General features: G+C 42.2%; 2 protein-coding genes and 1 long non-coding RNA gene across 9 annotated transcripts; 2 read left to right on the top strand and 1 right to left on the bottom strand.

Moving 5' to 3' along the window:
- Positions 1–944: 944 nt before the first annotated feature.
- On the top strand, positions 945–20073 carry LOC124286464 (palmitoyltransferase AKR1-like). 5 transcript variants are annotated; one of them, XM_046722844.1, is made up of 7 exons: positions 945–1057; positions 9874–10119; positions 10607–10885; positions 15087–15228; positions 15581–15594; positions 16233–16277; positions 16669–20073. In XM_046722844.1, the coding sequence occupies exons 2-7, from the start codon at positions 10086–10088 to the stop codon at positions 17112–17114; spliced, it is 960 nt and encodes a 319-aa protein (XP_046578800.1). In that variant the 5' UTR covers positions 945–1057; positions 9874–10085; the 3' UTR covers positions 17115–20073. The 5 variants fall into 5 exon arrangements, 4 of the variants coding, with proteins under 4 accessions (XP_046578800.1, XP_046578799.1, XP_046578802.1 ...); XM_046722846.1 differs by lacking the exons at positions 945–1057; positions 9874–10119; positions 10607–10885 and adding exons at positions 10936–10950; positions 11337–11415; positions 11542–11562; XM_046722843.1 differs by lacking the exon at positions 945–1057 and having other exon boundaries at positions 9800–10119.
- On the bottom strand, positions 11340–12238 carry LOC124286467. Its single transcript, XR_006901041.1, has 3 exons — positions 12216–12238; positions 11776–11885; positions 11340–11373 (listed from the first exon to the last, which is right to left on the bottom strand). It is a non-coding gene; the product is annotated as an uncharacterized LOC124286467 (long non-coding RNA).
- On the top strand, positions 11763–13715 carry LOC124286466. 3 transcript variants are annotated; one of them, XR_006901039.1, is made up of 4 exons: positions 11763–12113; positions 12495–12604; positions 12987–13130; positions 13186–13715. XR_006901039.1 is itself a non-coding variant. In XM_046722847.1 (4 exons), the coding sequence occupies exons 1-4, from the start codon at positions 12069–12071 to the stop codon at positions 12585–12587; spliced, it is 354 nt and encodes a 117-aa protein (XP_046578803.1). In that variant the 5' UTR covers positions 11763–12068; the 3' UTR covers positions 12588–12603. The 3 variants fall into 3 exon arrangements, 1 of the variants encoding a protein (XP_046578803.1); XR_006901040.1 differs by having other exon boundaries at positions 12169–12583; positions 12966–13020; XM_046722847.1 differs by lacking the exons at positions 12987–13130; positions 13186–13715 and adding an exon at positions 12169–12418 and having other exon boundaries at positions 12474–12528; positions 12584–12603.
- Positions 20074–27429: the final 7356 nt, after the last annotated feature.

Here is a 27429-nt window from a genome sequence, read left to right as displayed (position 1 = left end):
TTTTTTTACTATTAGTAAAACACCTCACGCACTCTCAATCACGCACCCAACCAACCACCAACACACTCACTCACTCTATCACATTGTGACGCGTGTCCGCCGTCTATTTCATCCCACTGGAGAGAGGTTGAATAAACCCATGTTCACAGTTAAACAATTTATGTTTATCAGTTTATGCCTGTCAAGGGCCCACTGACGGGACTCCCTCCCTATGTCATCACAACAGTGAAACATGCACTTAGCTGACATTTGGATCTGGGTCACGAGTCCTGCACTATAGTTATATCTCCTGCTACCGACAGAATCACTCTGTCACCCGCATGAAGGCCATGTTGGGTATACATGGATTTTATGTACGCTTTGGTTACAGTTGTCAGCTACAGCAATGTCACTTGAAATGTCCAAGGTAACTAGATGTTTACCCGGCCGGCGGTGGATAAAGTCAGCTATGTACTTGCTGTCATCTGTGTGTCAGTATTACGATATTGCTTGTCTGTGTCGTCGTGAGGCCAAACTGTATCAGCCCTTAGTCTGCGCCTGGTTTCATGGCTCTCAGCAAGAACGAAAGACAGCCAGTGCCACGTTACAGGGAGGAAAGGTATGATCCATGAAGGGTCTCCTCCATGTGGCAAGGAAGGAGATTACGCAAAGGGGCATTTCTTATTTTGTTTGAAAAATTAAATAATTACCTTTTTAAAGTATACATTGTTTTAATTATTTGTTTTCAAGCGCATATATGATGATGATGTATGGATGTATGGATGTATGGATGTGTGTGTCTGTGTGTGGATATTCCATACTACGAACATGCATCCATGTCCACAAAGACCATTTACACACTCCGTTCACTATTCTATTGATTCGTATTGAACCGTACCTCCACAGCAATGCCAGTGCATGCATGTATGTGACACGGAAGTATATTGAACACAAATTGTCTCCCCTGTTTCACAATACCGAAAGTAGGGTATTTGTAAACACCACAGATCAATCGTCGGTTAGCGACATGTCTGGACGTGGAAAGACTCCGGATGTATCAGACATTCATCTTGTACTCGTAAGTTTGTTTTGACTATATTCATTTAGCTTTAACTCAGCGTATTCCTCGTCGCCAACGATATTACTTGGACGTGACATTTCAAATCGGATCAAGTGGGACTTCCCCATTGGGTGAATGTATCACGGGTATGGAATGTTGTTTTTTGTTTCTATGATAGATCGTCTGGTCACTCGTCACTCGTCACATCCACTGAGACCAACTACAGGTGACCAGTAGATGGACAGTAAACACCACACAGTGTATAACTACGATATCTCAGCTGAGGTTACGTCTATGTACTGAGTAACCAAAGTGAAAGTTAAACAGCAGCTTTCCATCTGCGTTGTTTGTATTATCTCATGACGTCCTGGGGGGAATACACCAGTAAGTGTACACATTGTACAGTGTTTGTATTATTTCATGACGTCCTGGGGGATACATCAGTAAGTGTACACATTGTACAGTGTTTGTATTATCTCATGGTGTGCTGGGGATACCGAAGTAAGTGTACACATTTTACAGTGTTTGTCTTATCTAATGGCGTCCTGGGGAATACATCAGTAAGTATACACATTGTACAGTGTTTGTATTATCTCATGGTGTCCTGGGAGATACCCCAGTAGCTGTACACATTGTACAGTGTTTGTATTATCTCGTGGTGTTCTGGGGTAATACATCAGTAAGTATACACATTGTACAATGTTTGTATTATCTCATGGTGTCCTGGGGAATACAACAGTAAGTGTACACATTGTAGAGTGTTTGTATTATCTCATGGCGTTCTGGGGAATACACCAGTAAGTGCACACATTGTACAGTGTTTGTATTATCTCTTGGCGTCCTGGGGCATACATCAGTAAGTGTACACATTGTGCAGTGTTTGTATTATCTCATGGCGTCCTCGGCGATACACCAGTAAGTGTACACATTGTACAATGTTTGTATCATCTCATGGTGTGGTGCGGATAAAGCAGTAAGTGTTCACATTGTACAGTGTTTTTATCATTTTATGGTGTCCTGGGGGATACCGCAGAAAGTGTACACAATGTACAGTGTTTGAATCTTCTCATGGCATCCTGGGGATACACCAGTAAGTGTACACATTGTACAGTGTTTGTATCATCTCATGGCATCCTGGGGAATACACCAATAAGTGTACACATTGTACAGTGTTTGAATCTTCTCATGGCATCCTGGGGATACACCAGTAAGTGTACACATTGTACAGTGTTTGTATCATCTCATGGCATCCTGGGGATACACCAGTAAGTGTACACATTGTACAGTGTTTGAATCTTCTCATGGCATCCTGGGGATACACCAGTAAGTGTACACATTGTACAGTGTTTGTATCATCTCATGGCATCCTGGGGATACACCAGTAAGTGTACACATTGTACAGTGTTTGAATCTTCTCATGGCATCCTGGGGGATACACCAGTAAGTGTACACATTGTACAGTGTTTGTATCATCTCATGGCATCCTGGGGATACACCAGGAAGTGTACACATTGTACAGTGTTTGTATCATCTCATGGCATCCTGGGGATACACCAGTAAGTGTACACATTGTACAGTGTTTGTATCATCTCATGGCATCCTGGGATACACCAGTAAGTGCACACATTGTACAGTGTTTGTATCATCTCATGACATCCTGGGATACACCAGGAAGTGTACACATTGTACAGTGTTTGTATCATCTCATGGCATCCTGGGGATACACCAGTAAGTGTACACATTGTACAGTGTTTGTATCATCTCATGGCATCCTGGGGGATACACCAGGAAGTGTACACATTGTACAGTGTTTGTATCATCTCATGGCATCCTGGGGGATACACCAGTAAGTGTACACATTGTACAGTGTTTGTATCATCTCATGGCATCCTGGGGATACACCAGTAAGTGTACACATTGTACAGTGTTTGCATCATCTCATGGCATCCTGGGGGATACACCAGTAAGTGTACACATTGTACAGTGTTTGTACCATCTCATGGCATCCTGGGGGATACACCAGTAAGTGTACACATTGTACAGTGTTTGCATCATCTCATGGCATCCTGGGGATACACCAGTAAGTGTACACATTGTACAGTGTTTGTATCATCTCATGGCATCCTGGGGATACACCAGTAAGTGTACACATTGTACAGTGTTTGTATCATCTCATGGCATCCTGGGGGATACACCAGTAAGTGTACACATTGTACAGTGTTTGCATCATCTCATGGCATCCTGGGGATACACCAGTAGGTATACACATTGTACAGTGTTTGTATCATCTCATGACGTCCTGGGGAATACACCAGTAAGTATACACATTGTACAGTGTTTGTATTATCTCATGGCATCCTGGGGGATACACCAGTAAGTGTACACATTGTACAGTGTTTGTATCATCTCATGGCATCCTGGGGATACACCAGTAAGTGTACACATTGTACAGTGTTTGAATCTTCTCATGGCATCCTGGGGATACACCAGTAAGTGTACACATTGTACAGTGTTTGTATCATCTCATGGCATCCTGGGGATACACCAGTAAGTGTACACATTGTACAGTGTTTGAATCTTCTCATGGCATCCTGGGGATACACCAGTAAGTGTACACATTGTACAGTGTTTGTATCATCTCATGGCATCCTGGGGGATACACCAGGAAGTGTACACATTGTACAGTGTTTGTATCATCTCATGGTGTCCTGAGGGATACACCAGGAAGTGGACACATTGTACAGTGTTTGTATTATCTCATGGTGTCCTGGGGGATATACCAGTAAGTGTACATATTGTACAGTGTTTGTATCATCTCATGGCGTCCTGAGGGATACACCAGTAAGTGTACACATTGTACAGTGTTTGTATCATCTCATGGCATCCTGGGGATACACCAGTAAGTGTACACATTGTACAGTGTTTGAATCTTCTCATGGCATCCTGGGGATACACCAGTAAGTGTACACATTGTACAGTGTTTGTATCATCTCATGGCATCCTGGGGGATACACCAGTAAGTATACACATTGTACAATGTTTGTATTATCTCATGGCATCCTGGGGGATACACCAGTAAGTGTACACATTGTACAGTGTTTGTATCATCTCATGGTATCCTGGGGGATACACCAGTAAGTGTACACATTGTACAGTGTTTGAATGTTCTCATGGCATCCTGGGGATACACCAGTAAGTGTACACATTGTACAGTGTTTGAATCTTCTCATGGCATCCTGGGGATACACCAGTAAGTGTACACATTGTACAGTGTTTGTATCATCTCATGGCATCCTGGGGGATACACCAGTAAGTATACACATTGTACAATGTTTGTATTATCTCATGGCATCCTGGGGGATACACCAGTAAGTGTACACATTGTACAGTGTTTGTATCATCTCATGGTATCCTGGGGGATACACCAGTAAGTGTACACATTGTACAGTGTTTGAATCTTCTCATGGCATCCTGGGGATACACCAGTAAGTGTACACATTGTACAGTGTTTGTATCATCTCATGGCATCCTGGGGGATACACCAGTAAGTGCACACATTGTACAGTGTTTGAATCTTCTCATTGCATCCTGGGGATACACCAGGAAGTGTACACATTGTACAGTGTTTGTATCATCTCATGGCATCCTGGGGGATACACCAGTAAGTGTACACATTGTACAGTGTTTGAATCTTCTCATGGCATCCTGGGGGATACACCGGAAAGTGTACACATTGTACAGTGTTTGAATCTTCTCATGGCATCCTGGGGATACACCAGGAAGTGTACACATTGTACAGTGTTTGTATCATCTCATGGCATCCTGGGGGATACACCAGTAAGTGTACACATTGTACAGTGTTTGAATCTTCTCATGGCATCCTGGGGGATACACCGGAAAGTGTACACATTGTACAGTGTTTGTATTCTCTAATTTTCGTCCTGGTGGATACATCAGTATGTATACACATTGTACACTGTTTGTATTATCTCATTTCATCATGGGGAATACATCAGTAAGTATACACATTGTACAGTGTTTGTATTATCTCATGGTGTCCTGGGGGATACATCAGTAAGTGTCCACATTGTACAGTGTTTGTATTTTCTTATTTCGTCCTGGGGGATACATCAGTAAGTGTACACATTCTACAGTGTTTGTATTATCTCATTTCATCATGGGGAATACATCAGTAAGTATACACATTGTACAGTTGTTGTATTATCTCGTTGCGTCCTGGGATATACCCCAGTAGCTGTACACATTGTACAGTGTTTGTATTATCTCATGGTGTTCTGGGGTAATACATCAGTAAGTGTACACATTGTACAGTGTTTGTATTGTCTCATGGCGTCCACGGGAATACATGAGTAAGTGTACACATTGTACAGTGTTTGTATTATCTCATGGCGTCCAGGTGGATACAACAGTAAGTATACACATTGTACAGTGTTTGTATTATCTAATTTCGCCCTCGGGGATACATCAGTAAGTGTAAACATTGTACAGTGTTTGTATTATCTCATGGTGTCCTGGGGGATACATCAGTAAGTAAACACATTGTACAGCGTTTGTATTATGTGATGGCGTCATGGGGGCATGTATCAGTAAGTGTACACATTGTACAGTGTTTGTATTGTCTCATGGCGTCCTGGGGGATGCAACAGTAAATATACACATTGTACAGTGTTAGTATTTTCTAATTTCGTCCTGGGGGATACATCAGTAAGTGTACATATTGTACATTGTTTGTATTGTCTCATGGCGTCCTGAGGGATACAACAGTAAGTATACACATTGTACAGTGTTTGTATTATCTAATTTCGCCCTGGGGGATACATCAGTAAGTGTACACATTGTACAGTGTTTGTATTATGTGATGGCGTCATGGGGGCATGCATCAGTAAGTGTACACATTGTAGAGTGTTTGTATTATCTCATGGTGTCCTGGGGGATTCATCAGTAAGTATACACATTGTACAGTGTTTGTATTATCTCATGGTGTCCTGGGGGATACATCAGTATGTATACACATTGTACAGTGTTTGTATCTTCTCATGGCATCATGGGGGATACACCATTAAGTGTACACATTGTACAGTGTTTGTATCATCTCATGGCATCCTGGGGGATACATTAGTAAGTGTACACATTGTACAGTGTTTGTATTATCCCATGGTGTCCACGGGGATACATGAGTAAGTGTGCACATTGTACATTGTTTGTATTATCTCATGGCGTCCAGGTGGATACAACAGTAAGTATACACATTGTACAGTGTTTGTATTATCTAATTTCGCCCTGGGGGATACATCAGTAAGTGTTCACATTGTACAGTGTTTGTATTATCTCATGGCGTCCTGGGGGATACATCAGTAAGTATACACATTGTACAGCGTTTGTATTATGTGATGGCGTCATGGGGGCATGCATCAGTAAGTGTACACATTGTAGAGTGTTTGTATTATCTCATGGTGTCGTGGGGGATACATCAGTAAGTATACACATTGTACAGTGTTTGTATTATCTCATGGCGTCCTGGGAGATACCCCAGTAGCTGTAGACATTGTACAGTGTTTGTATTATGTGATGGCGTCCTGGGGGATAAATCAGTAAGTAAACACATTGTACAGCGTTTGTATTATGTGATGGCGTCATGGGGGCATGCATCAGTAAGTGTACACATTGTAGAGTGTTTGTATTATCTTATGGCGTCCTGGGCGAATACATCAGTAAGTGTACACATTGTACAGTGTTTGTATTGTCTCGTGGCGTCCTGGGGGATACAACAGTAAGTATACACATTGTACAGTGTTTGTATTATCTAATTTCGTCCTGGGGAATGCATAAGTAAGTGTACACATTGTAGAGTGTTTGTATTATCTCGTTGCGTCCTGGGAGATACCCCAGTAGCTGTAGACATTGTACAGTGTTTGTATTATCTCGTGGCTTCCTGGGCGAATACATCAGTTAGGGTACACATTGTACAGTGTTTGTATTATCTCGTGGCGTCCTGGGGGATACAACAGTAAGTATACACATTGTACAGTGTTTGTATTATCTAATTTCGCCCTGGGGGATACATCAGTAAGTGTACACATTGTAGAGTGTTTGTATTATCTCATGGCGTCCTGGGCGAATACATCAGTAAGTGTACACATTGTACAGTGTTTGTATTGTCTCGTGGCGTCCTGGGGGATACAACAGTAAGTATGCACATTGTACAGTGTTTGTATTATCTAATTTCGTCCTCGGGGATACAACAGTAAGTATACACATTGTACAGTGTTTGTATTATCTAATTTCGTCTTCGGGGATACATCAGTAAGTGTACATATTGTACAGTGTTTGTATTGTCTCATGGCGTCCTGGGGGATACAACAGTAAGTATACACATTGTACAGTGTTTGTATTATCTAATTTCGTCCTCGGGGATACATCAGTAAGTATACACATTGTACAGTGTTTGTATTATCTCATGGCGTCCTGGGCGAATACATCAGTTTGTGTGCACATTGTACAGGGTTTGTATTGTCTCATGGCGTCCTGGGGGATACAACAGTAAGTATACCCATTGTACAGTGATTGTATTATCTCATGACGTCCTGGGGGATACACCAGTAATTATACACATTGTACAGTGTTTGTATTATCTCAAGTTGTCCTTGGAGATACATCAGTATGTATACACATTGTACAGTGTTTGTATTATCTCAAGGTGTCCTGGAGGATACAACAATAAGTGTACACATTGTACAGTGTTTGTATTATCTCATGGCGTCCTGGGGGGACACACCAGTAAGTGTACACATTGGACAATGTTTGTATTATTTCAAGTGTCAAGGGGGATACACCAATAAGTGTACACATTGTACAGTGTTTGTATTGTCTCATGGCGTCCTTGGGGATACATCAGTATGTATACACATTGTACAGTGTTTGTGTTCTCTTATGGCGTCCTGGGGTATACATCAGTAAGTGTACACATTGTACAGTATTTGTATAATCTGATGGCGTCCTGGGGGATACTCCAGTAAGTATACACATTGTACAGTGTTTGTATTATCTCATGGCGTCCTTTGGGATATTCCAGTAAATGTGCATTTAGTACAGTGTTTGTATTATCTCATGGCGTCCTGGGGGATGCTCCAGTAAGTGTACACATTGTACAATGTTTGTATTATCTCATGGCGTCCTGGGGGATACCCCAATAAATGTACTTTTAGTACAGTGTTTATATTATCTCATGGCGTTCTGGAGGATACTGCAGTAAGTATACACATTGTACAGTGTTTGTATTATCTCATGGCGTCCTGGGCGATACTCCAGTAAGTGTACACATTGTACAATGTTTGTTTTATCTCATGGCGTCCTGGGGGATACCCCAATAAATGTACTTTTAGTACAGTGTTTATATTATCTCATGGCGTTCTGGAGGATACTCCAGTAAGTATACACATTGTACAGTGTTTGTATTATCTCATGGCGTCCTGGGGGATACCCCAGTAAGTGTACACATTGTACAGTGTTTGTAATACTTCTTGACGTCCTGGGTGAATACACCAGTGTACATATTGTACAGTGTTTGTAATTCTTCTCGATATTATGATAATAATATTTTTGTTCCTGAGACTATGTGCGTACAGCCGATGGTGGTTATATTATCCATCTGTTATATTTCCTTCTCAAGGATAGTCGAGAGAACTGGTTCTACTTAGAAGACATGAACACACCGAGAACTGCGATGCGGTTTTGCGTAGCTGCTGGAAGTCCTATTCAATAAATCAAAGACCGATAGGGATAACCTCGCGTATTTTTTTCCAAGGGTTGTGACTGAAAACCTGAGATGGCTGTCGATATAAGTACGTATTACCACAAATGTTGGTAGACGCAGCAACGAATCGCCCACTTTATGTTTCAACTGTGTCCGGGTCTATATGTTGACATGGTGTGCGCATGCGTCAGATATTTATAGCCTGTTTCTGCATGTGCTCTGTACCAGTTCAAGGCATCTCCCCTCTGTCTCTACTGACATCGGTCCCAGTGAGTGCATATAAACTGTAGATGTATATCTGCCGACGATAATGTACACATATCAACCAAATCATATGAACGGCACAGATAACGCTAACATGTTGTTGCTTTTACAAATAAGTGCCATTAATAATAGATCAAGTGAGTATTACCTCATGAGCGCACGCACGCACGCACGCACACACGCACGCACGCACGCACGCACACTCACACACACACACACACACGCACACACACACACACACCAGAGTATGGAGGGGGATACAGATTATTCCTGTACTATCACCGAGCTTGACTCGTATGCCTGTCAATGTGCCTTCATAAGATTGTATATACATACCACGAATGCTCTGTACTGGTGCATTTTGTTATCAAACAAATACATACACTGTAAATTACAAGAAAATCAAGTATGAATAATGGGATATAGCGTAATCACGATGTAGGGTCATGTCTTGACACTAGGAAATTGAAATGTGGCATTTTAGACATGTATTAGGTTGCATTTGAGTGCTATCATCTGCATAGTGGTGTCTGTGTATGTTGAGTTTCATTCATTCATTCAATCATTCTCTCACCAGACAGTCGCACGTCAACGTCACTGTACCAGGAGGGGTGAAGATCAGCTGTTCCTGTAGCACGTCAAGGTCAATCCCAGAGTGTAACACTTCATCAGACAGTCTCACGTCAACGTCACTGTACCAGGAGGGGTGAACATCAGCCCCCGTGGCACGTCAAGGTCAATCCCAGAGTGTAACACTTCATCAGACAGTCGCACGTCAACGTCAGTGTACCAGGAGGGGTGAACATCAGCTGTTCTTGTAGCACGTCAAGGTCCACCCCAGAGTGTAACACTTCACCAGACAGTCTCACGTCAACGTCACTGTACCAGGAGGGGTGAACATCAGCTGTTCCTGTAGCACGTCAAGGTCCACCCCAGAGTGTAACACTTCACCAGACAGCCTCGCGTCAACGTCACTGTTACAGGAGGGATGATGCAGACATAAGAACAATGTTGGACAGACTTCTGGTATTCCTACTACTGGGTAAGTTAATGCTGTGTGAACTAACTACATACAGTTAACATACAGTTTTTATCAACTACTGGTACAGTGCAGCACTAACAGCAACTGACGCTGAACTTAATGAAATTAAAGCTTTAACTGACATTTTCAGTATGGAATTGTGTGTAAAACAACCACACACTACTGCGGCATTCACAGATACATGCCCCTCGTCATAGTGTTGACATGCAGGTGTAGGTGGTCTTCTGCTTAAAGCTGAAAGGTAGCAATGGTAAGTGCATGCAGATATTTCTCGCGAGGGACCGAGAAGGAGCTATGCAGCTAACCAGGATGAACCCCTGGTTGCTGGTGTCATGCGGACAAATTTCATATTGTGTTGATTACTAAGTTTCCCTTTCGAATGTTGTGAAACAAGTTTTAAACACAGAAAGATTTCAATACGTTTGTATAAATGTATTTTGTTTCTAGTTTTGATATGGTTCACCCATTCTCCTGCTCTCCCTTTCAGTTGGAAGTGTAGGGGGACAGGAGTGTCCTGTAGGGATGTACGGAGACAACTGCAAACTGAACTGCAGTCGTTATTGTGCCCCGTATGAAGGGCAGAAAGTTTACTGTGACAAACAGAGTGGAAGATGTTCAGAAGGATGCCTCCCTGGGAAGTATGGTTACCGGTGCCATCTGACCTGCAGCAAGAACTGTAGGAAGAACATCTGTAGTTTCCAAACAGGACACTGTGTCCAGGGCTGTGTAGGCAACAACACGGGGAATTTTTGTGAGACCTCCCAAGGTATGTACAGGTGGGGGAATCATCTCCTGGCCACGTAACTGTGAGACCTCCCAAGGTATGTACAGGTCGGGGGAATCATCTCCTGGCAAGGTAACTGTGAGACCACCCAAGGTATGTACAGATGGGGGAATCATCTCCTGGCCAGTTTACTGTGAGACCTCCCAAGGTATGTACAGAAGGGGGAATCATCTCCTGGCCAGGTAACTGTGAGACCTCCCAAAGTATGTACAGATGGGGGAATCATCTCCTGGCCAGGTAACTGTGAGACCTGCCAAGGTATGTACAGATTGGGGAATCATCTTCGGGTCAGGTAACTGTGAGACCTCCCAAGGTATGTACAGATGGGGGAATCATCTCCTGGCCAGGTTACTGTGTTACCTACCAAGGTATGTACAGATGTGGGAATCATGTAGTGGCCAAGTAACTTTGAAACCTTCCAAGGTATGTGCAGATGGGGGAATCATCTCCTGGCCAGGTAACTGTGAAACCTACCAAAGTATGTACAGATGGGGGAATCATCTCCTGGCCAGGTAACTGTGAGACCAGGTAACTGTGAGACCTACCAATGTATGTACAGATGGGGGAATCATCTCCTGGATAGGTAACTGTGAGACCTACCAATGTATGTACAGATGGGGGAATCATCTTCTGACCAGGTAACTGTGAGACCTACCAAGGTATGTACAGAAGGGGGAATCATCTTCTGACCAGGTAACTGTGAGACCTGCCAAGGTATGTACAGATGGGGGAATCATCTCCTGGCCAGGTAACTGTGAGACCTACCAATGTATGTACAGATGGGGGAATCATCTTCTGACCAGGTAACTGTGAGACCTACCAAGGTATGTACAGATGGGGGAATCAACTCCTGGCCAGTGTAAGTGTGAGACCTACCAAGGTATGTACAGATGGGGGAATCATCTCCTGGCCAGGTAACTGTGAGACCTGCCAAGGTATGTACAGATGGGGGAATCATCTCCTGGCCAGGTAACTGTGAGACCTCCGAAGTTATGTACAGACGGGGGAATCATCTTCTGGCCAGGTAACTGTGAGACCTACCGAGGTATGTACAGATGGGGGAATCATGTAGTGGCCAGGTAACTGTGAGACCTCCCAAGGTATGTACAGATGGGGGAATCATCTCCTGGCCAGGTAACTGTGACACCTACCAAAGCATGTACAGATGGGGGAATCATCTCCTGGCCAGGTAACTGTGAGACCTACCAAGGTATGTACAGTTAGGGGAATCCTCCCCTGGCCAGGTAAGTGTGAGACCTCTCAAGGTTTGTACAGATGGGGGAATCATCTCCTGGCCAGGTAACTGTGAGACCTACCAAGGTATGTACAGATGGGGAATCATTCCTGGCCAGGTAAGTGTGAGACCTCTCAAGGTTTGTACAGATCGGAGAATCATCTCCTGGCCAGGTAACTGTGAGACCTACCAAGGTATGTACAGATGGGGAATCATTCCTGGCCAGGTAAGTGTGAGACCTCTCAAGGTTTGTACAGATGGGGGAATCATCTCCTGGCCAGGTTACTGTGATACCTACCAAGGTATGTACAGATGGTGGAATCATGTAGTGGCCAGGTAACTGTGAGACCTCCCAAGGTATGTACAGATGGGGGAATCATCTCCTGGCCAGGTAAGTGTGAGACCTCTCAAGGTTTGTACAGATGGGGGAATCATCTCCTGGCCAGGTAACTGTGAGACCTACCAAGGTAAGTACAGATGGGGAATCATTCCTGGCCAGGTAAGCGTGAGACCTTTCAAGGTTTGTACAGATGGGGGAATCATCTCCTGGCCAGGTAACTGTGAGACCTCTCAAGGTTTGTACAGATGGGGGAATCATCTCCTGGCCAGGTAACTGTGAGACCTCTCAAGGTTTGTACAGATGGGGGAATCATCTCCTGGCCAGGTAACTGTGAGACCTACCAAGGTATGTACAGATGGGGAATCATCTCCTGGCCAGGTAACTGTGAGACCTACCAAGGTATGTACAGATGGGGGAATCATCTCCTGGCCAGGTTACTGTGATACCTACCAAGGTATGTACAGATGGGGGAATCATGTAGTGGCCAGGTAAGTGTGAGACCTACCAAGGTATGTACAGATGGGGGAATCATCTCCTGGCCAGGTAACTGTGAGACCTCCCAAGTTATGTACCGATGGGGGAATCATCTCCTGGCCAGGTAACTGTGAGACCTACCAAGGTATGTACAGATGGGGGAATCATCTCCTGGCCAGGTTACTGTGATACCTACCAAGGTATGTACAGATGGGGGAATCATGTAGTGGCCAGGTAAGTGTGAGACCTACCAAGGTATGTACAGACGGGGTAATCATCTCCTGGCCAGGTAACTGTGACACCTACCAAAGCATGTACAGATGGGGGAATCATCTCCTGGCCAGGTAACTGTGAGACCTCCCAAGTTATGTACAGATGGGGGAATCATCTCCTGGCCAGGTAACTGTGAGACCTCCCAAGTTATGTACCGATGGGGGAATCATCTCCTGGCCAGGTAACTGTGAGACCTACCAAAGCATGTACAGATGGGGGAATCATCTCCTGGCCAGGTAACTGTGAGACCTCCAAAGTTATGTACCGATGGGGGAATCATCTCCTGGCCAGGTAAGTGTGAGACCTACCAATGTATGTACAGATGGGGAATCATCTCCTGGCCAGGTAACTGTGAGACCTACCAAGGTATGTACAGATGGGGGAATCATCTCCTGGCCAGGTTACTGTGATACCTACCAAGGTATGTACAGATGGGGGAATCATGTAGTGGCCAGGTAAGTGTGAGACCTCCCAAGGTATGTACAGATGGGGAATCATTCCTGGCCAGGTTACTGTGAGACCTCCCAAGGTATGTACAGACGGGGTAATCATCTCCTGGCCAGGTAACTGTGACACCTACCAAAGCATGTACAGATGGGGGAATCATCTCCTGGCCAGGTATGTGTGAGACCTGCCAAGGTATGTACAGATGGGGGAGTCATCTCCTGGAGAGGTAATTGTCATCGGGTCATTCTTTATCATTATTCATTCCAGCGATTACTGTCAGTCAATTCATCGACCACTGTCAGTCATTTCATTGATTACTGCCAGTCATTTCGATGATTACTCTGTCATTTCACTGATCACTGTCAGTCATGGTCAGTTTACCTATATGTCGTCGTATCAACATACCCTGAGTGGAGTATAAATTATTTATATTTGACAGTGGATCGATGTCAAATCCAGATTTGAGTTTTGACAGGACTTCATCATACATCTAGAATAATGTGCAGAATCACTTCACGTAATACACTTTTATTACCAGGTGTAAGTGTAACACTATTAAGCTTATTATGTTACAGAATGATATTAGTAATTAACAATAGAAAAAAACAACATATTGTTTGAATGATAAAAAAACATATTTAGTTCATGAGGTCATTGTTTAAATATGTCTTAATATGAAGAACATAATATCAAAGTTGACAAAATTATGCATTTATGAACTAAATTTAATCATTTTAAATAAATTCGGGCATTTTGACTACCCCCATGGGTAATTTGAACAAAACTCCGGGGCAATTTGACCAAATTTGCTGGGGCAATTTGTAGCAGGGGCCAATTCGGCTGGCAATCGGACTTTAATCTAAGTTATGGTAAAAATACCACTGACAGTAAGTTGTAACAGGGAATGATGGAGTATAAACGAATCTCGTGGATACTTCTTCCTTCTTCAGCCTCTTACATATGCGTCCGACTCCAAAAGATCGGAACATTTCTCCTGCCTAAATCTGTCTCTTTACTTGGAAAACGGAAGAAATGGTGGCTCTTTCCATTGTTCGATAATTCCGTGGATCCCCAGGCAACGGAATACACCATCGAACCATTTACAAAAACGACAGAAACAACACGATTTGTATTGCTGTAGCGCTTGTTCTTTGCCAATATGGTGGACGCTTGTCACGTATGACGTCACGAGCGGAAAGGTCACGTGAGTTCCAGCGGAATATGCATAATGGCCGAAGCTCAGATAACAGAAAGTGTTTTCGCGATAAAAAACATAATAAACCATATTTTTTAAATAAAAGTTGGGGTACATGTTTCTGATGACTTCATCTTTCACCCAGCAAATTATTGCGATTGTCTCGTATTCTCCTTTAATGACAAAGAAGCAGTATTAAGTCAAGTGTATTATTTTACAGAACCTGGATCAAAGCAAACTGAAAGAGCGTCTCAAGATTCTGCTTCATCACCACTGGTACCGATACTTGTCCCTGTGTTGGTCATAACCATCATCATCATCATCATCATTGCAGTGATTCTACTCTGCAGGTGGCGCAGGAGGTATGAATATTTTCATTAAAACATTATTAGTGTAGTTGCCTTTCAATATGTGCTATTTAGATTCTACTGCTTGTTACCACAAACCGTTTGTTCACCGCGATGTGTTTCTTACCAGGTATGTCAGTTGATGGAATTGTCAAAATACCAAGCAAGTAGAGTTTCTTTGGATAAAACATAGGCACATATCTGTTTTCCTCTGCTCACCAAATAAGAAAAGTCTTATTATAAGTTCCATATGCAATAATGAACACAAGAAAAGTATTTCACACTGAAAGCAGATAAATAATAATTCCAATATGTTTGTTTATTTGTTTGCATTTAGTTGTGTTATTTGTTTCTTGTTCTGTTTCAGACATCAGCGCAAAGGTAAGTATGAAATCAGAGGCTGAATAATTCAAGTGGTTTCACACATCAATACCCACGGAGTTCTGGCAACTTCTGTGTATCAGTGTTAGTGAGTACATTTGGTACAGTTATCTCACAGCCTGGCAGTGCGAGGACAGGTCCAACGTTCGTAAGCCTTTGATGCTGCTTGAACAAACATAGAACACAATGATTTGAATCCATCTGGAAAGGTTCTTGGCGTGTTAAGTGTCAGGAGAGTTGACTGAGACACATTCCACTCTTCAGTTGTAACAACCCAGGGGTGTGTCTACTCCGACTTACTAATGAACATATTCTACTTTAGTTGTAACTCCCGGAGGAGCCAATACATAAAGGCAACTGTAGCTGTGATCTACGTAATTACTTCTCCCTTATTGTGATATTTTAGTAACGTGTACGTCAAGCTCTTATCGTCATTCTAGCTTTACAGTTTCCGCTGTTTTATGTGACTGAAAGGCACATATATAAATTATAAGGCATGTACATGAAGGTAAAGGTGACTGAAAGCCTAACTCGGAACTCCTTTAGAACCACAGATTATCATGATCCCATACCATTCTCTATTTGCATTCAGATTAGGACCCAACTGAAGTATTTTCTATGGTATTTCTCTTTGTCAGGCCCGAACGACGAGGCACTTGGAGTAAATCTTATCCCTGGTAGAGGTAAGAATGCAGTTACAAGTTGCTATGAAAGTTTATCTTTCTTGAATCACTAGTGAGATTATGTCATGGCCTGACTATACGATAGCATTCGTGAATTATCCGGCATGGCAACTTCATTTCAAACTTCACATATCTGTTCATATCAAATGTCATATGCTAATATACCGCACCAAATGCTATTAATTGTCATGTCGGGTCATTTTGGTCAAATCAAAAAGAAGCTTAGCACATGAGTAGTTGGTTGTGATACTCAATATGTAACCGTTCTTCGGTTTTGACATATATACTACCCACGTACTGAAAACTTCTCATATACTATTTCTGTCTTGTTAGATTCAACTTTTGTTTTCGTAAGATGCCTATGATCATCAGTATGATCTTGGTGTTACAGAGGACACTGACCTCATAGTCGCCTGCACAAAAGGGAAGCTACAGCGAGTCAGAGACATCCTGGGGCACAGCATCGACGATATCAACAAGAAAGGGAAAGAAGGCTTGACACCAGTGATGTGGGCAGCAAGAAGGGGACACAGAGAACTGGTTGACTTACTTGTGAAGAAAAGTGCTGATGTCAAGCGTGTGGATGATATCGGTAACAACATCCTCCACTGGGCCTGTGTTGGAGGACATGTAGCAATGGTGAAACATGTCGCCTCAAAGAACATTGGGGACACCAACTGTAGAGGGCGGTATGGTAGAACCCCATTGATGTATGTAGCTCGGCAGGGAAATAAAGACATGTTTCATTTACTTGTAAGTAAAGGGGGTCTTCCTTCACAAGTGGACACATATGGAAACAACATCCTTCATCTCGCCTGTTGGGGTGGGAATGTGTGAAGATTGTTGACTACATTCTCTCACATGACGACGCGAACATCAATGGTAGAGGACATTCCGGAAGCACTCCGTTGATGGCGGCAGCATACAAAGGACATGGGAAGATCTTCGACCTACTTGTGACTAAAGGGGCTAATCCGACACAATCTGATGATGCTGGTGACAACGTCCTCCATGTGGCCTGTCTGGGGACACATGTGGATATTGTGAGCCGTGTCCTCAAGCTAGACAGGGTGGACATAAACAGTCGTGGTCAGTGCAGTAGGACACCTCTGATGATCGCAGCTAGGAATGGGGATAAAGAAATATTTGACTTACTTATTAATAAAGGAGCTGATGCAACACCAGAAGATGCTGACAGTAACAACATCCTTCATCTTGCTTCTGAGGGAGGGGAATCTTGATATAGTGAAGCATGTCCTCTCTCAAGGGATTGTGGACATCAACGCCAGGAACAAGCATTGTGAAACAGCAACCATGCTGGCGACAGATGGAAGTGACGTGTGCAACCTGCTTGTGTCACATGATGGCATCATGAAATAACTGAAAGGAGGACTCGTTAATTCTCCAACTGAAAATGCCCGTATAATAGAATTACTTCACTGCTTATCTGAAAAGTTGTGAGTCTTGTATTCCTCGTCATCGTGTACAGGTGACGGAGCACAACCTGTAGTATGACTGGTAGGATGATACATTTCTTGCTCGAGATGCATCCCCCACTGATATGTAGGAAACAGTTCAGTATTCGTCTTGGATGAGTAGGAATTTCAGGAAATCAAACTGAATAAGAGCTGGCAAAGTGTAACAAAAGAATAGATGCTGCTGCCCTCCTTCAGGTGACAGCATTGCTGGACAATATGACCCGCAATCACTGAAAGGTCAGTCAGTCAGCTTGCATGTCCAAACATGCATCTCATTGTATCCCATCCACCAAGACAGTCGGTTGGTGTGCACGTGAACATTTGCAGTGTCTCAACACATGGAGGCAGAACAGAGGATCTGCTGCAAGATGTTACCTGCTGTTCATATATCTTGCTTTGATATTTAATGTGTGATGGGACAAATCCGGATTGTCCACCACACCAATGCATGTTTGTTGCTGTATATCGTAGAGGATGTATTATCATTAGCCACGTTTACATGTGTGTGTGACACCACTATGTAATGTCTAGCTACCTGCCCAACTGTCTGCAAACAGTCCTGTTGTTTACACCGATACTGAATGTCATGTTTCCGGTCAGTTAATGCAATGGACGATATTTCCCTTTCTTACACGTATAGCATGAAAGCTGAGCGAATAGTTTGTGATAGTTGTCTCCCTTATACCATAACAATCCTTCGGTCACTATAAAACAGTTAAAGCGGGAACTATTAACATTCCATGAGCACAAAGAAAGTCTAAAATGTTTAAATTGCAAGAGAGATTCCATGTACAGGTGAATCCATGTTATTTGGTAACTTGCGGTCGCTAGCCCCTTTATATTGCGTTCGTAACTGATAGTGACAATTGATTGATTGATTATGATAATATTGTTATTATACAATCCTTTTGAAGACATAAATGGAAGTATGCTTAATATTAATATACGATCTGTCTCGTCACGGTATTTCTGAAATATTGCCAATTTGACTGTACATTTTTAATACTCACTCATTCCATAACCAACCCCCAATCCTAAATAAGACCACGCCCTGTTTTTATATTGACTGATAACATTTTGCATTATTTCACTGAACGGATCTTGTACCCCTGTACTTCCTGCAATCCGATTTGCTGAACTTTCAACTGATTGTGATGATTGTGATAATTTTCGGCGGCAGTACTTAAAAAATGTCAGTATGCTTGATATCAATAATATGATTTTGTCTCGTCAAGATATTTCTGAAATATTACCGATGTGACGGTGCATTTAACTCACTTACTCCATACTCCACCCCCAACCCTAAATAAGGTCATGTCCACTAAATGACCACTGTTTTCATATTGACTGGTAATGTTGTGTATTATTTCACCGAATCATAACACCGATCTCCAGCCCCTGTAATTCCAGTATTCTGATTTGCTGAATTGGTCATATGTTTTCAATTAGCAATGAGCATAAAAATTAAACCACGCCCACCTCCGAATTTCAACACATGGGACAGCCTGGGAATTCCAATACAGTCTTACATACATGTACAACATTCTCTACTTCACATGCATGTATAGAATTCATACAGTTTCATTTTTTTCAGTTCATACCTCCATGAACCGAAAACATTACACAGTCAATCTTCAAAGACATTTCATTCAGAAACCAACCAGGGCTAAAACAGATAACAGATAGCTCCCGTCCACTCCCTGCTACTGTATATATGTTGTAGCCTGGTTTCATCGTGTTGTTATCTTTATACTTATGCTGTGATATATCTGCTGAATGTGGATATGTGTGTCAGAAGAAATAAAACGTGGACTTGACATTACAATGTTTTACAAGTTTAGAAATTCCATTCAGTTGTTTGCTGGTATGTGTTTACTAAAACAAAATTCACTTCTTTGGGTTGCAAAATTCAGTCTAAAATTTGATAGAGTACCTGACTCAAACTTCATTGTACTTTCTGTATAAGCCTCCACAACAACATCACTTGTCCATCCCATCGGGCCCTTTGTCATTTCTCATTGCCACTGACTATTTAAAGGACACTTGACGCTATAGAACATTTAATAAATATTTCTTCTAATTGATTCTACGTTTCAGTTTGCATGGTGTTGTAATATCTGACCTGTGCCTTTGTCGCTCCATCTCACTACGCATAGTGAGTCACCTTGCTATTTCAGTTTATGACGTATGTGAGTTTAAGACACACATATTTTTTACATTCATTGTTCAAACTGATTGAGTGTTTACCAAATATTTCAATATGAACTTGCAAGATGTTGTTCTACGGCTGTAACTTAATTAAAACATTTACACAGATATGGTATCTTGAATCTTCATTTCAGTTTATCGCTCACAGGAGCTGTGCAGCCATGTATCATGGACATAGTGGTCCAGTCTGTATACCGTATACATGACAGTGTGTGACCAGTGCAATATCATTATACTAAAAATACAAACGTGGGGTGGCATAGTGGTCCAGTCTGTATACCCTATACATGACAGTGTGTGACCAGTGCAATATCATTATACTAAAAATACAAACGTGGGGTGGCATAGTGGTCCAGTCTGTATACCGTATACATGACAGTGTGTGACCAGTGCAATATCATTATACTAAAAATACAAACGTGGGGTGGCATAGTGGTCCAGTCTGTACACCGTATACATGACGGTGTGTGACCAGTGTAATATCATTATACTATATCTACAAACGTGGGATGACATGCTGATCGAGCCTCTATACCGTATACATGACAGTGTGTGACCAGTGCAATATCATTATACTAAAAATACAAACTAGGGGTGGCATAGTAGTCCTGTTTGTATACCGTATACATGACAGTTTTTGACCTGTGCGGAATGTCATTATACTAAAAATGCAAACGTGGGGTGGCATGGTGGTCCAGTCTGTATACCGTATACATGACAGTGTGTGACCAGTGCAATATCATTATACTAAAAATACAAACGTGGGGCGGGATAGTGGTCCAGTCTGTATACCGTATACATGACAATGTGTGACCAGTGCAATATCATTATACTATATATACAAACGTGGGATGACATAGTGGTCCAGTCTGTATACCGTATACATGACAGTGTGTGACCGGTGCAATATCACTTTACTAAAAATACAAACATTGGGTGGCATAGTTGTCCAGTCTGTATACCGTATACATGACAGTGTGTGACCAGTGCAATATCATTATACTATATATACAAACGTGGGATGACATGCTGTTCCAACCTGTATACCGTATACATGACAGTGTGTGACCAGTGCAATATCATTATAATAAAAATACAAACGTGGGGTGGCATAGTGGTCCAGTCTGTATACCGTATACATGACAGTGTGTGACCAGTGCAATATCATTATACTAAAAATACAAACGTGGGGTGGCATGGTGGTCCAGTCTGTATACCGTATACATGACAGTGTGTGACCAGTGCAATATCATTATACTAAAAAATACAAACGTGGGCGGGATAGTGGTCCAGTCTGTATACCGTATACATGACAGTGTGTGACCAGTGCAATATCATTATACTAAAAATACAAACGTGGGGCGGGATAGTGGTCCAGTCTGTATACCCTATACATGACAGTGTGTGACCAGTGTAATATCATTATACTATATCTACAAACGTGGGATGACATGCTGATCGAGCCTGTATACCCTATACATGACAGTGTGTGACCAGTGCAATATCATTATACTAAAAATGCAAACGTGGGGTGGCATAGTGGTCCAGTCTGTATACCGTATACATGACAGTGTGTGACCAGTGTAATATCATTATACTAAAAATACAAACATTGGGTGGCATGGTGGTCCAGTCTGTATACCGTATACATGACAGTGTGTGACTAGTGTAATAGCATTATACTATATATACAAACGTGGGATGACATGGTGGTCGACTCTGTATACCGTATACATGACAGTGTGTGACCAGTGTAATAGCATTATACTATATATACAAACGTGGGGTGGCATAGTGGTCCAGTCTGTATACCGTATACATGACAGTGTGTGACCAGTGCAATAGCATTATACTAAAAATACAAACGTGGGATGACATGGTGGTCGAGTCTGTATACCGTATACATGACAGTGTGTGACCAGTGCAATATCATTATACTATATATACAAACGTGGGATGACATGGTGGTCCAGTCTGTATACCGTATACATGACAGTGTGTGACCAGTGCAATATCATTATAATAAAAATACAAACGTGGGGTGGCATAGTGGTCCAGTCTGTATACCGTATACATGACAGTGTGTGACCAGTGCAATATCATTATACTAAAAATACAAACGTGGGGTGGCATGGTGGTCCAGTCTGTATACCGTATACATGACAGTGTGTGACCAGTGCAATATCATTATACTAAAAATACAAACGTGGGGCGGGATAGTGGTCCAGTCTGTATACCCTATACATGACAGCGTGTGACCTGTGCAATATCATTATACTATATCTACAAACGTGGGATGACATGCTGATCGAGCCTGTATACCCTATACATGACAGTGTGTGACCAGTGCAATATCATTATACTAAAAATGCAAACGTGGGGTGGCATAGTGGTCCAGTCTGTATACCGTATACATGACAGTGTGTGACCAGTGTAATATCATTATACTAAAAATACAAACATTGGGTGGCATAGTGGTCCAGTCTGTATACCGTATACATGACAGTGTGTGACTAGTGTAATAGCATTATACTATATATACAAACGTGGGATGACATGGTGGTCGACTCTGTATACCGTATACATGACAGTGTGTGACCAGTGTAATAGCATTATACTATATATACAAACGTGGGGTGGCATAGTGGTCCAGTCTGTATACCGTATACATGACAGTGTGTGACCAGTGCAATAGCATTATACTAAAAATACAAACGTGGGATGACATGGTGGTCGAGTCTGTATACCGTATACATGACAGTGTGTGACCAGTGTAATATCATTATACTATATATACAAACGTGGGATGACATGGTTGTCGAGTCTGTATACCGTATACATGACAGTGTGTGACCAGTGCAATATCATTATACTAAAGATACAAACGTGGGGCGGGACAGTGGTCCAGTCTGTATACCCTATACATGACAGTGTGTGACCTGTGCAATATCATTATACTATATATACAAACGTGGGATGACATGCTGCTCGAGCCTGTATACCGTATACATGACAGTGTGTGACCAGTGCAATATCATTATACTAAAAATACAAACGTGGGGTGGCATAGTGGTCCAGTCTGTATACCCTATACATGACAATTTGTGACCTGTGCAATATCATTATACTAAAAATACAAACGTGGGGTGGCATAGTGGTCCAGTCTGTATACCGTATACATGACAGTGTGTGACCAGTGTAATATCATTATACTATATATACAAACGTGGGATGACATGGTGGTCGAGTCTGTATACCGTATACATGACAGTGTGTGACCAGTGCAATATCATTATACTAAAGATACAAACGTGGGGCGGGACAGTGGTCCAGTCTGTATACCCTATACATGACAGTGTGTGACCTGTGCAATATCACTATACTATATATACAAACGTGGGATGACATGCTGCTCGAGCCTGTATACCGTATACATGACAGTGTGTGACCAGTGCAATATCATTATACTAAAAATACAAACGTGGGGTGGCATAGTGGTCCAGTCTGTATACCGTAAACATGACAATGTGTGACCTGTGCAATATCATTATACTAAAAATACAAACGTGGGGTGGCATAGTGGTCCAGTCTGTATACCGTAAACATGACAATGTGTGACCTGTGCAATATCATTATACTAAAAATACAAACGTGGGGTGGCATAGTGGTCCAGTCTGTATACCGTATACATGACAGTGTGTTACCAGTGCAATATCATTATACTAAAAATGCAAACATTGGGTGGCATAGTGGTCCAGTCTGTATACCGTATACATGACAGAGTGTGACCTGTGCAATATCATTATACTAAAAATACAAACGTGGGATGACATGGTGGTCCTGTCTGTATACCGTATACATGACAGTGTGTGACCAGCAGCAGTATTTGCCCGTTAAGTTCAGATTCTAGTACTCTTATTAATATCAATGCCATCCGGGATTTGAACCCACGATATCAGAGCCAAGCACCTAATCGCCAGCACACGAAGTCAGCCATCCAACCCATTCCGCCAAAGCGGCCTCCACAGTGAATCATTTGCGAACAAAGCGCATCACCCTTTTATGCTTAAATCGCCACCAACCTCATACCGACAATGAATGGCTTCACTGACGGTGACTACAGGGAGTATGTTTATGAAAAGTGTACTCCAGGGGTAAAGTGTGCCCTTACATACTGTACAGACATACAGAGGGACCCCACCCTACTCGTGCTGGAGGTCACAGTGACACAGGGTCGAAATCACATTGTAGTCTAATATCTTGTTTGATACTCCATGTTGATAAGGGACAATCTAATTTAGGACTATGTTGTCTAGTTTAGCCAGACATGCATGTAGCGACGTGTGCTGCACACTACTATCAGCCAAAGTCCATTTCGTGTTGTGTTGTGTAACTGCGAGTACGGCAGTGGGACATGCACTGTGTTGTATCGCCGGCAATAGCTTAGTCACTTTGTGTAAATAGATTTATAAAAAGATATCTGCCTGAAATGTAAAGTGGGTGTCTCACCATCATCAAGGTGACATTTATGACTTTTGACCTCCCCAGATATTTACCTTTGGCCATATCAACATGCAGTTGAGGAGATTTGCCATGATATTGCTTTTTGATAAACGACCCTCACCCTTCACTAGTAACCTCAGCTCCTACGTAGTGTATACATTATTTTTCATTTTTTGCTGCAAATTGCAATTTAGATAACAGAAATCAATTACAGTTTGTTTCAGTTTGTTGAGGGGCGGTGGGGTAGCCTAATGGTTAAAGCGTTGGCTCGTCACGTCGAAGACCCGGGTTCGAATCCCCACATGGGTACAATGTGTGAAGCCCATTTCTGGTCTCCCCCGCTGTGATGTTGCTGGAATATTGCTAAAAGCGGCGTAAAACCAAACTCAGTCAGTCAGTCAGTTCAGTTTGTTGAAGGCAAGTGTATACTCATGTGATGGAATATTTGCCGCTTTTTCAGGAACATGAAAATGAATATTAAACAAGGCAAAGGAATAAACTGAACACTCCTGAAGAATCATGAAGTTTTCAAGTAAGTTTGTATTTCCGTCTCCGCTACATGTCTTCATGGAAGACTATCTTGATCTAAGATATTGACATATTGATTAAAAAGGGAAACAGAGAGTCATGGGATTTGTTTGATAAGGAAACTTCCTTGCTGCAGATGTATCGAATCAATGTTAGTTACAATACCGTGTTCAGTATTAAATTATCCATTTCATGTGAAGGCGTGATGTTCAAATGCTACTTTAAATTAATGATGCATTTCATTAACACCAAACCAACTGCACACCATTTTTTCAGGTCAACAGATGATGTCCCAGAGGTTTGAACTGTGATCAGCGTTCGTGCAAATGCAGTAGTGTACACGTATACATTACACGGACGCGTGCACGCACACACACACACACACACACACACACACACACACACACATTCTTACATCTAGATGCCTACACAACACATAAACAGGCACATGCAAGAAATCAAACTTTGGATGAACATTATATGCTATAGCGTCATCCCATGTGAAAGACCTCGGGGCTGTCATCGATTCTGTTCTTAGACTGTCAAAGTCACCTCTCGAAGGTGTGCACCCTACAATTAAGAAACATCGGCAAAATTAGACTCTGTCTCACTTAAGAAGCTACGAAAACGCTGGCTTCCGGTAAAACAACGAATCGACTTTAAGCTCCTTTATCTGGAATTCCAATGCTACTCTCAAACAGCTCCACAGTACCTCTGTGATTTACTTCCATTGTACTGTCCCAGCAGAACCATTCGGTCTGAATCCAGACATCTGTTTACTGTCCCAGCAGAACCATTCAGTCTGAATCCAGACATCTGTTTACTGTCCCAGTAGTGAAACTCTCTAGTTACGGGAGGAAATTGTTCCCAGCTTATGCAATATCATTATACTATATATACAAACGTCTGGAACAATCTCCCTCTTGATGGCCGCCAATGTCAAACCTGTTCTGCCTTCAAAACATCTATCAAAACCCATCCTTTCCGCCAAGCATTCATCTGATCAGTACTCACTAAGGACTAAACATAATATCCAAGTATGAGCATAATGTCCTGAGCATAATATCCTGAGCATAATATCCTGAGCATAATATCCTGAGCATAATATCCTGAGCATAATATCAAAGTATGGAAAAAGCGCAAATACAAATCCACTGTTACTCGTATTATTGTATGGTAAGATGTAAGTATCAGCGGTGTCTGTTTCCAAGCCACGTGTCTGTGTAAATGTCAACTGTTTGATGTAAGATGTGCCATTAGACTTTACACAGTCGACATCCCAGGCATGCATGGCTCGGCAGCACATTATCGTGATCCTACATCTAACATCTAACAGTCTACACCTCACCACCTCACACGTGATCGGCACACGTTAAATCAAAGTAGCCTGAGAATTATCTTAAGGTCTGCACAACACAAATACTGTCTTAAGGTCAGCACAACATAACTATCTTAAGGTCGGCATAACAGAAGAACTATCTTAAGGTCTGCACAACAGAATACCTATACTAAGATCTGCACAACACAAGTACTGTCTTAACGTTTGCACAACACAAGTATTGTCTTGACGTTTCCACAACATAAGTATAATCTTAACGTTTGCACAACACAAGTACTGTCTTAACATCGGCACAAGACAAGTATTGTTGTAACGTCTGCACAACACAAGTATAGTCTTAACGTCTGCATCAGCACAAGAATTGTCTCAATGTCTGCACAACGATAGTACTTTCCTAACGTCTACACAACACAAGTATTGTCTTAACGTCTACACAACACAGGCATAGTCTTAACGTCTGCACAACACAAGTATTGTCTTAACGTCTGCATCAAGAGAGGGAATTGTCTTAACGTCTGCATCAACTCAAGTGTTGTCTTAACTTCTGCACAACACAAGTATTGTCTTAGCATCTTCACAACACAAGCATTGTCTTAACGTCTGCACAACACAAGTGTTGTCTTAACGCCTGCATCAACACAGGTATTGTCTTAACGTCTGCATCAACAAGTATTGTCTTAGCATCTTCACAACACAAGTATTGTCTTAACGTCTGCACCACAGAAATACTGTCTTAATATCTGTCCTTCATTAGTCCCCACACATTCTCAATAGGGTTAAGATCTGGGCTGTAGCTGGACCAGTCTAAAACTTGAACATTTCCGTCAGACAACCACTGTTGTGACTATGAGGTGACCAGGTACACGCCCGGTTTGTCGTCGTCAACAGGAAGACGAAACTGAGAACGTACACAAGAATCAGAGTATAAAGATATTAAAACAACGGTCAGGCGACAGACATCGAGCGGCGGTCTTCATCTACACAGCAAGACGGACCGGGGATAAAGTTAAAGTAAGTGTTTTTCATTTCGACAAAGTAGGAGCTAGTCTGACTAGGTATACATCCATAGATGTTCAGTGTTAGTCATGATGATGGG

Source organism: Haliotis rubra, unplaced genomic scaffold (assembly GCF_003918875.1).
Source record: "Haliotis rubra isolate DU_JTF1 unplaced genomic scaffold, ASM391887v1 Scf384, whole genome shotgun sequence".
NCBI lineage: Eukaryota > Metazoa > Mollusca > Gastropoda > Lepetellida > Haliotidae > Haliotis > Haliotis rubra.
This window is presented reverse-complemented; position numbering and strand designations above follow the sequence as displayed.

Coding starts and splice junctions, on each gene's coding strand:
- LOC124286464 (XM_046722844.1), top strand. CDS start 10,086: ATGTTGGACAGACTTCTGGTATTCCTACTACTGG. Junction 10,120..10,606: donor TCTGGTATTCCTACTACTGG/GTAAGTTAATGC, acceptor TCTCCCTTTCAG/TTGGAAGTGTAGGGGGACAG. Junction 16,278..16,668: donor AAATCTTATCCCTGGTAGAG/GTAAGAATGCAG, acceptor TTGGTGTTACAG/AGGACACTGACCTCATAGTC.
- LOC124286466 (XM_046722847.1), top strand. CDS start 12,069: ATGGGGGAATCATCTCCTGGCCAGGTAACTGTGAGACCTACCAAG. Junction 12,114..12,168: donor TAACTGTGAGACCTACCAAG/GTATGTACAGTT, acceptor AGACCTCTCAAG/GTTTGTACAGATGGGGGAAT. Junction 12,419..12,473: donor GGGAATCATCTCCTGGCCAG/GTTACTGTGATA, acceptor TGTAGTGGCCAG/GTAACTGTGAGACCTCCCAA.